Source organism: Pelodiscus sinensis, chromosome 4 (assembly GCF_052426305.1).
Source record: "Pelodiscus sinensis isolate ZL-2025 chromosome 4, ASM5242630v1, whole genome shotgun sequence".
In the NCBI taxonomy this organism is placed as follows: domain Eukaryota; kingdom Metazoa; phylum Chordata; order Testudines; family Trionychidae; genus Pelodiscus; species Pelodiscus sinensis.
Window position 1 is genome coordinate 99,844,379 of NC_143055.1, and position 10,845 is coordinate 99,855,223.

Here is a 10,845-nt window from a genome sequence, read left to right on the forward strand (position 1 = left end):
TTTTCCCTGCTCCCCGTGATAAATGTGGAGAAATTTTCAAAGCAATATCCTTGTCTTTATTTATTTGTATTACAGAAATGCCTAGCAGCCCAATTTAGGGACACAGGATACATCTACACTGCGTGCATATTTTGAAATAAGCTATTCCGGAATAGTTATTCCAAAATAGCTTATTTTAAAATAGCATGTCTGCACTGCAGGGAAGCCTCAAAATTAGCCCAGGCAGGCTTCCCTAATGTAGATGTGCTATGTCGATTTAGAGCCCCTGGAGGCATTGGGGAGGGATAACTTAGAATGGCTCTGGTGAGGGGCTGTTTCAAAATAGCAGCAGTGGAGCATCTACACATGCCTTATTTTGAAATAGCTATTTCGGAATAGGCGTTATTCCTCATAGAATGAGGTTTACAGATTTTGGAATAAGCCATCCATTATTTCAGAATTATTTCGTAATAACAGCATGGCTGTGTAGATGCTGGCATTATTTCAAAATCATGCTAGTTATCTCAAAATAATGGTGCAGTGTAGACACACCCTGAGACCCAACCTTGGTATTGTCCTCTTGTAGAAAAGAAGTTAAACATAATTTCCCTGACCTACAACATATTCAAGATAGCATGTGATGCTATCTAATGTGATAGATACATTGATCTAACTCTGTAGAAGGACTGAGTAGTACAGCTCTAAAATAGTGTTAAAAACCAATGCTGACCAACTTTGCACACTTTCACATTGGAACAGCTTCACCTGTTATGTCAAAGCATTCCATTCTCTTAGCTTCTTAATTGCTTGCATTGGTCCTACTTTTCCTTTTTTTTAAAAAATGTTTAAAAAGTTTGCAGGCCTATTTCTATTTCCCTGACTTCTCACTCCCTGACTTCTCACTCCCTATCTGCAGTTTTCATAAGATTGTTGAAAATTTGATTTGTTGATGTTACTAATGTTGGCTTTGATTTGTGGCATTTAGAAAAGTTTATGCCACTGTTTATACTGTGCACGGCATTCAAACACATGTTAGAAAAAAAATGAGCTGAAAAGCTCAACCAGTAGAAATTGAGAGCTAAATCTTTTTTTTTTTGTAAATTGCTTTTGTATGACTAATAAAAAGCTACACAGCATAATTATATTTTTAACATACCACTATTCTTTTGTTTGAAGTGTCTATGAAGTCCATATTGCTGTAATAATGTTTTATTGTTTTGTGCAGCCAGACTATCAGTGGTATGTTCCGGACCAGTTTCCGCCAGATGTGCAGCACAAGGCAAATGGTAAGACAACAGCTGTACTGAACATACTGTGAATTCACTTTTTTTAATGAGACCTTTTTAGTAAACTTTCATATGTAGATGTTGCATACTTGCTTTAAGGCTCTACTTTATAAGGCTGCAGTTGACACACAGGACAGAGGATGTAGGTTCTACTGGGTGCCATCTATGCTAAAGGTTTCAACTTCATTGTGATCCTTAAAACATTCTTTTTATAATGTATATTACAGAATTGTATAAATGCCACATTGAACTCCCAGAGATGGCCTTTAGAGCATCTGATGCCCCCATTAACATGAAATAAGAATAATGCTGAGCTCAGGGTGAGAAATAAAGCAGGTTCTAACCGTTATCTCTGTTAACAAAAGGCAAGATCCCTCTCCCCCCGCGACATAGAAAAGATACAGATTGAAATGTCTGCCTCTTGGCTTGAGTGACAGAGACATTAATGTCACCTGATGATGCACAAAATAAGGCCTAGAACTGGTCCCTGAATGGTTGAAGTTGCTAGGTACTTAGCCAGTATCAATTATTAATGGCACTTGAAGACAAATGAGCATATTCTTTATTTTCAAAAGATGAGGTTTGATGTGCAAAATTAGGATCCCGATTTGAAACCACACAAAGGTATGCATCTATGAATTTTGATTCTGATCATTATAGAGATTAGGGATGGCTGGGAGGGAGGATGAGGGGGAAGGATACTGTTTTGAATTCCAAGTCCCCTTTTCTTCCCTTTCACTTTACAAACTTTCGGGTTGTTTTGCTAATCCCCATTTTCTTCAAGGTGACCTCTCAAGTGACTTACACCATTCTGAGCTGTGAAGTTAAATTTATACTGCTATGTATTGCATAGTGTCCCTGCACGTATCCGTCTGCAGTGTGTATGGATAGCATAGGTCATGACACAGATCATTATTAAGTCTATCTTGCAATATCCAAGTGGGAAGCTATATGGCCACTTGTTCTCCAGCAGTTACATGGAGGAGATGCAGTGCACGAAATCAGCACCATCTGTTAAAATGTATGGACTCCTTCCCTAAAGCATGAGGCAGCCTGAGGCTTCGATGGGGTGAGAGGGAATGGAATGCTGAGCTCAGGGCAGAGAGCAAGGAGATGGAATTAGTTTATGGCATCTTCCCTTTTAAACCTATAGGAATTGACTGCACAGAAGAATACTGATGGTATCATACCCCAGCTCTCCATGTTGTGAACACATGAGAGCGGAGGTTGGGAACAACTGCAGATGAAGTTCTGTGTGAAGTTCAGTATGTTTCTACTGTAGGATCTGAGGAATGCCCCTCTTCTTTCTATCCATCCATTTCTTCCTTTGTGTCCTTGAGTGTGCTTCTGACTCTCCCATGTCTAAAAAGCTCTTTTAAAGCCAAGTTGCCTGTGTGTTCCACCACTAGTGATGGAAAGGGGCCAAGCCCACCCGCTTACACAGGAAAATCAGTTGGAAACTCAGTGAGTTGAAACGTACAAGGAGCATTCGCCCTCTCTCCTCGTATACCGCCAGCTGCAGCAAAAGTGCATAATTTTGACCTATTGTATATAATTAATCTGTAACTTTAGAGAAATGATAAGCATAGAAAGGGCTGCAGTGAGCCACTGCGGGTTGCATTTTTGATAGTCAAAGCCATTAATATTAAGGAAGCCCTGAATTTGGGGGTGTTTATTACAAACTGATTTCTCTTAAGAAGAGCGACTACAGTTAAAGCTAATTGTCTTTTTTTTTTTAAAGTTTTGGAAAGACACTGAATTTTGAAATTCAAAAAATGAATTGGGGAGGAGGAGAACCGAAGGAAACACAGAAATATTCAGTTGTCCCCTTTTGTCTTCTCTCATTTTGGACCATCTGAGTACAATAATGTTTATACATTCATTCACAATGTAGTTAGCAGAATTTCAGAAGGATCATTTATCCTAGCTTGGATATGCCCAGTTAGGTCATAAACCTAACCTGATGTGTTAATGATTTTTCTCCTAAATTAGTGCTTAAAAATTATGGCACCATAGAAAAAAGATTTAAAAAGGTAACAAATCAGTGTGATATCACAAGGCAGGTTTTTTTCCAAAAGAATCTATCCCTGGATTGATGTTATAGGGCCAAATCCTTTAGTCTTTCTAAGCAGACCAGGGAGACGCGGAGCAAAGCCGCGGAGGACGAGGGCAGCGGGATCGCGGCGCGTCTGGGCGGTCCCGCTGCCCGCGTCCTCTGAGGCTTTGCTCCGCGTCTCCCTGGTCTGCTGGGGGGGGTCCCCCCAGCAGACCAGGGAGACACGAAGCAGCTTTTCTCACCTTGGAGGACGCGGGCGGCGGGACCGCCCAGACGCACCGCAGTCCCGCCGCCCGCGTCCTCCAGGGCGAGAAAAGCCCCATTCGTAACTACAGATCCGACGTAAGTCGGATCCGCGTAAGTCGGGGACTGCATGTACTCTATCAATATGGCTATAGGTAGTGGAACATGAAAGAGTCTGATCCAAAAATCCCTGAAGTAAAGCTGCATGATGAATGGATTTTTCAGTTCAATGAGGGTTCTGAAAAATCAAAAATAAAATAAAATTTTGGTTTTAGGTGGAGCTTGAAATTTTTCACAATATCTGAAAAATCTAATCAAATTTTATTTTGGAGCAACCGAAACGATTTTAGATTTTGAGTTTTTTGATGGGGGTGTGTGTGTGTGGGGCGGGGGTGTTAAAATAAAATTGAAGGAAATATATAAATAAAAGACGTTGCAGGTCGAAGCCACCAAAACATTTCTTTATGAAAATGTTGAAATGTTTCTCCTCTTATGGGAGAGAGGAAAAAAAACCAGATCAGCTTGGTGAAAGCAACATGAAATTGTTTAAAAAAAAAAAAAAAGATGTTGCCAAATCTCCATTGTTTTTTTTTCTAATCCAAAAAAATAAATTCAGCTGAAAAACTTTGTCCAGCTGTGTATTGAAATTGATGGGAGTCTTTATTTTGGCTTCAGTGGACTTTGGACCAGGCCCTAATGTTTACACAAAGTATTCTATATGCGTAGTTTGCCATAAAGCTGCAAAGGCAAACATCAGAGCTGGGAGGCAGTGGCCTGTATATAGTTCTATTCTTAGGATTTAGGGGGTTCTACTCAGTACTATTAAACTGGTGCCCCTATGCCCAATGGCAGTGGGGAGGAGGCGCAGGAAACTCTTTTTTAGCGATGTGATTTTTATAATCTTCAGCAACACACTAACGAAATATTTTAATGGACATCCTGTAGATTAACACAGTATATTCAGAAACTGACAGCATATACCTGAGGTTGACAAATGCCTGTTAAATTGCTTCATTTCCACTTGAAGCGTGCGCACGCACACACACTTTAATAGTGTGTTTCTAACCTTGCCTCCTTTTAACATTGCTGCCACTCCCTCATCCCATCCATACACACTGCTCTGCCAATAGTGCCTCAATGCCATGTTTTTCTGCCTTTCATGAACACATTCTTGGTCTCTTCCTGGTGTATAGAACCCCTTTTCTGAACTGAGCGTGTCTGCAAAGCCATTATTCTCTCTCATTTGAAGACCAGCTGCTTTTGCAAAAAAATGCTGTTGTCTCCCTAGAGGGGAAAACCTTTGATTGCTAAGTAACAGCATAATCTTACAGGTGTTGTTCCTGTGCTACTTCTCCTTATTGTTTTGTTAATCCCCTAGTCATGTCCTGCCAATCTGGTCTGTAAACTCCTGGGAGCAGGGACCATTATCAAATTCTAGCTTGAGTGAAGTAAATAAGAGCTTTCCAAGTCTTCAGTGGGACCAAGACTTCACCCCACGTTATCTGTGCAAAGGTACCTTGCACATGTGGGGTGCTATTAAAATAAATACTATATGTAATATTTGAAATTTAATTAACACTGGGGGGAGGGTTCTGAGGACTTCATAGGTGAAGTATGAAGAAATAGAAATAGAAAAATGTAGTGAAATTAGGAATAGGAAAATTCCATGGAAACCAGAATCACCCCTGAAATATTTTAATTGCCTGCAGAAATATGGAGCATCTTCTGTTTTCTTTCCCAATCTTGCCCTCATTTTCCTGGTTTTTTTTGTTTTGTTTTGTTTTGTTTTTGTTTTCTCCCCTCATCTGCAGACAACTTGTCTCTCTTTCGGTAGAGTTAGCAGAGGATTGTTTACATGTAGATCTAAGTTGCCACATTTGGCTCTGGCATTGGTTGGGGATTTACAGACAGAGTGTTGATTATTAAACCTCACTTTTCATTAACCTCCTGTTTATTTTAATCAGGATTGTATTCCCCAGCTGTTTCATATAACATGGTGTTTCACACACAAGGGAGATTTGGCTATATGTAAAGTGCCTGTTGCTGTTTAATGCTACTACAATCTGCTGAACTAGTTGGTTTTGGGTAAGCTGTCAGTCTCTCTGTATGCTCTCCAACCCTTAAGTGCTTGTGTACTGAAGTGCTTAAGCCTTAAAGCTGTATGCTGCAGAGCCAGCTGGTCTGGAGGAAGCTGGTTGGCTGAGTGTATGTACGTTAACCCTTAAATCTTTAAGAGTTCGGTGCACGAGGCTGTCACGTAGAGCCAGTTATCCCCAGAGCAGCCCAAACTGGCTGGCCATGACTGGGGAGAGCTGTTGTCAGCCTTAAAAAGCTGAACTCCATTGGGAGGACCTGAATACAGATTTTGAAGTCTGCAGCAGGAGCATGCTTGATCATCTCCAAACATCCGTCCCCAATTATTCAAAGTGTTTCAACTGTCTCATGAAAATTTGATATGCCCTAGAGGGCTGCAGAGTCCCAAACCAGTGATGGTGGGTGTATAAAGGGGTATTTATGTCTAACAGTGTGTAACCACCACCAGGCACATGTGAACCTGGGATCTCTGAAGCAGAGTATAAGAGCCTCTACCCTCTGAGCTAAAAGCCAGCTGGCTCCCAGCCCATGCTGTAGAGGTCTCTTGATCTTAGCTGTTTCTGTGGTCTAGGTACCACTTGCATTGCTCAGTAACCACACTTGTGTCTACACTGGCCCCTTCTTCGGAATAGCCATGCTAATTTAGAACTTTGGAATAGGGAAATGCGCGGGGGATTTAAATATCCCCCGCGGGATTTAAATAAACATGGCCGCCGCTTTTTTTCCGGCTTGGGGAAAAGCCGGAAAAGAGCGTCCAGACTGGCGTGATCCTCCGGAATAAAGCCCTATTCCGGAGGATCTCTTATTCCTACTTGAATAAGAGTGTCCAGACTTGGAAGTAGGAATAAGAGATCCTCCGGAATAGGGCTTTATTCCGGAGGATCGCGCCAGTCTGGACGCTCTTTTCCGGCTTTTCCCCAAGCCGGAAAAAAAGTGGCGGCCATGTGTATTTAAATCCCCTGAGCATTTCCCTATTCCAAAGTTCTAAATTAGCATGGCTATTCCGAAGAAGGGGCCAGTGTAGATGTAGCCTTAGTGTGTGGGTTACAAGTGTATATATTCTTTGTATTTTATTTATCTTCAGACTACTTAATAGTGAACAATTAAGTTACTTTGTAAAACTGTGCCTGCAGCTTTAGGTATTTTAATGTAGATATTATTCACCCAGAAATTGTCTCAGTAGGCCCTAGAGGTTAGAAAAATATCCTCCAAAAAAGTTTAAGAACTAAGAGACTGCGTAGGCCGCCTCTAGCTGCAGGCTATGGAAGTAGTTCAGACACTTGAAGCCTAATTTTTTTAAATGTACAATGAATGTTTGTTTTTCTCCTTTTTTATGGTGTATTTAATGACTCATTGGCTCTTGTACAACTGCAGGTTAGCTTTTTTTTTTTTTTTTTTTTTTTTTTTAAGGCACCCGCTGTTGCTTCTAGTAGTCTAGTAAGAAACACCAAGCTGTACCCAAGGGTAAAGTCGTGAGGCCATGCTTATGCACTTTGGGAGGAAACATGATGTATGTTTACAGGCACCTAAGTGATTTACTTCCAGAAGTCTTACAGAATGCAACAGAATCCAGGGCTATATAAGACATTTAGTTGCAATTGGAAAAGTGTGGACAACACTAATGTTTATTGGTTCTAAATCACGTTTTCTTCCTCTTCATATTTATAAAGATTCAGATTTTACCTTTCTCCCACTATAATACAAATCATACGCACATTGAGGATGGGCGACAATTTCTGTTTCCTCAAATATCAGAAGGCGGTTGGGGGTTTTTTGGTTTTTGTTTTCTAATTTTGATTTAAAAATCCACCTTCAACCTAAGAGCACTGAAGATTCCCCACTGTTTCAGCTGAACACCAGTTGGAGATGACCACTGAGAAAGTATGATACAAAATGTAAACAATAGTTTGGTTTTAAATACTAGCAGTCCAAACTCCACAACAGGATGTTCCAATACATACTCACTTCTGCTTTGCTGTCAATAAATGGTTGAGTCTATTTTAAATAGCTTCAGATATGTTGATAAGCTAATATTAAATTAGATTGAAGACACTGGGAAAATCTTGAGACATTTTATAGTAACTTGTTTCTCTCTGATTTACATAGTGCGTTCATATGGCAGTGTTAATACTGACCTTTCAGTAATATACTATAAATACACAGATGTTAGATCCTTTCCTGTTAGTTTCATGAAACATTCATTTGCCATGTGGAAATTCCTTTTTCATCCATTATCTAAAGGAGATGCAAAATTGGTTCCATGCCCTTTGTTGACTAATGTAGATGTCACAGCTTTGAAAGTACTGTGTTCATTACTTTAGTCTATCAAAAATGCACTATTCTGGTGAGGGGGGATGACAGACTTTCTGGGCCCTTGGGCAAGGTGTGTGTGTCCAGGGGAAGGGCCTCTAGTGGAAGGGGTAAGGCTGCAGCAGCCTACCCTTAGCGCCACCAAGAGTGCCTGCTCCCCACTCTCCTTGCCAGCCTTAGTGCAGCTCAGAGCATGAAGCTTGGGGCTCCAGTGGTGATTTAAAAGGCCGAGGCTCCAGCCGCCACCATAGTGGCAGCAGCAACCAAGAGCCCTGGGCCCTCTTAAATCACCAGCATGCCTGATTCCTGCTTAAGTGAAGGCCCCGTTCTCTCTGTCTCTTTTCACCCCAGCACTTTTTTGGAACATAAAATATTATGGACCAGATTTAGACTCCAGTGCCAATTGCTTTGCACTGCTGAAAAAGCAGCCAGAAAGGCAAACTAAGCAGTTTACCAGGGGATTTTTCTTGTGTAAATTGTGGCAGCTGAACCTCATCACACCACGCTTGTCTGTGAAGGGAACATACCTGCAGTGCTCTTGCAGTTGGCTCAACTGCTAGAGTGTCCCTTTGGGGCCATGGGAAACGGGGCATAAATTAGAAACCTCTATGCTGTTCTAACTTATGCCAGGAATTGAAGTGGCCTCCAATAGTCATCAGGATCTGGGGAGACCAAAGGTGGCTTGAGGCCATCATGACCTCAGTTCTACATGAAGCACTGAGAATCTAGCTCTCCCACTATAATTTTCCTCTAACTTTTTAAAAAGTTATAGATACTGACATTTTACAGGCACCTTTGATAAATTGTTTTTATATAAATAATTCTGCTTATAGCATCTAGGTGTTTCACCCTTTTATTAATTACTGAGGATATTAACATGAAAACAGTGGCCTGAATTCCCCACTGCCTTATACATTCTGGCTACGTCTACACTGGCCCCTTTTCCGAAAGGGGCATGCTAATTTTACAGGTCGTAATAGGGAAATCTGCGGGGGATTTAAATATCACCCGCGGCATTTAAATAAAAATGTCCGCCGCTTTTTTCCGGCTTTTAGAAAAGCCGGAAAAGAGCGTCTACACTGCCCCCGATCCTCCGGAAAAAAGCCCTTTTCCGGAGGATCTCTTATTCCTACTTTGAAGGGCTTTTTTCCGGAGGATCGGGCCAGTGTAGACGCTCTTTTCCGGCTTTTTTAAAAGCCGGAAAAAAGCGGTGGACATTTTTATTTAAATGCCGCGGGGGATATTTAAATCCCCCGCGGATTTCCGTATTACGACCTGTAAAATTAGCATGCCCCTTTCGGAAAAGGGGCCAGTGTAGACGTACCCTCTGTGGTTATTTATACCTCTGCAAAATAGGTGTAAAATTCTACTCTTCTGATAGGGTTTTTGTTCACTTGTCTAGGTATAAATGACTACAAAAACACAGGGCAACAGAGTTCTTCTGCTTGCCTCTTACCTGAAATCATCATTCCTTCTTATGACTAATTCATTTCTGTAGCATTTGCTGCTGATGCTACAGTGTTCAGAAATGGGATTCCGTTCTTCATGCAAATTTGGAGTAACTCTGATTTACTTCCGTTTCAGATCAGAATCCAGCCACAGGATTACATGTTTAGACAAATGTCCACAGTAAGACGAAATAAGGAAAGAAAATATCTCTCTAGCTCTGATCTTGCATTGTCCAATGTGCAGGTCTGAGGGGCGGGGGACTCAGGAGTCTATCTAGACAAGGTAGAATTAGGCCTAACGAGACCTTTTTTCAAAATGTTTACCATGAGTCGTCGATTGCCTTGTAAATTCTGCTTCTTTTTCTGATTCTGTGGTGTCCTACTATAATACGATCAAAGGTAAAGTGACCCTTCCAGGTATGAGGATAAGTAATCCCCATGGCATGTCAGCTGAACAGAAACTCTGCATGTATGTTTTTACAAATGGAGAAATATTTATCTAATTATCATCCATCCTATACTCATTTAATTTAGCACAGAAACAGAAAATGGCTTCTAGCTATAGGTATTACAAACAGAGGAAGAGTTCTATTATAAAAACCGGGAATTCCCACAATGTTGCCTCTTCATTTCCTGTCATGAATATGTACCTTTGGATTTGATTTTTCTCTTGTCAGAATGTTCGTACAAATTCTTTCTTCAATTGTGAACCAAAGGGCTAGTGGGTTTTGTGATTGGCTTCTGAGTAAAGAACTTACTGCAGTTGGATGTCTACTAATGTAAATTTTAGAGGTAAAGACATGTAATATATTGGAGCTGTACACAGGGCCAGCCCACAACATTTTGGCACCTGAGGCGGGGAGCTCAAATTACGCCCCTATACCCCCTCGCTTGGGCCTAAACTTTGAAAGGTCTAAATTCTCTGGGTCCTAGTGGCGTTCCCCCCCCTCCCCCCCACACACACAGAGTCTGGCACCTGAGGCTGCTGCCTCAGTTTGCCTCATGGTAAGGCCAGCCCTGGCTGTACATTATTCTCTCCTGCCATAGTGAGAACTCAGAATACTTTGGGAGCATTTCCTATTGTTGTCTTAATATTTTGCTTGTAAGTGATGTGCTGTGTGCCTTTTTTCATGTCTTCCTAGCAATATGTTACAACATTTCAGGAACTTCTGCTGAAAGTTCTTCAGAAAGGATGATATGTGTCATGTTGGCAATCCTGTATTTTCCTTTCTGTGGTGACATTTTGTTCACTCTCACTTGCATTATTATCACAGACACATGCTTGAACCACAGATGTGCTAAGAGTTGTTAATACTAGATTTGTCACTGCCTTGTACCTTATGTAGTCTTTTACACTTCTGCAAAGTGGGCATAAACCTCTGCCAAAAGTGAATGACACATTTTATTACCACTTTGCAGAAGTGTGGGG

The 10,845-nt window shown here is 41.2% G+C and overlaps 1 protein-coding gene across 2 annotated transcripts in view; it reads left to right on the forward strand.

The window, feature by feature from the left end:
* TNIP3 (TNFAIP3 interacting protein 3) overlaps nucleotides 1–10,845 on the forward strand; it is a 37,875-nt gene that overhangs the window by 23,341 nt on the left and 3,689 nt on the right. For both annotated transcript variants that reach the window (XM_089778011.1, XM_006125584.5), the window contains one exon: nucleotides 1,205–1,265. In XM_089778011.1, the coding sequence (XP_089634137.1) occupies nucleotides 1,205–1,265 (61 nt within the window). The remainder of the gene's footprint in view (nucleotides 1–1,204; nucleotides 1,266–10,845) is intronic.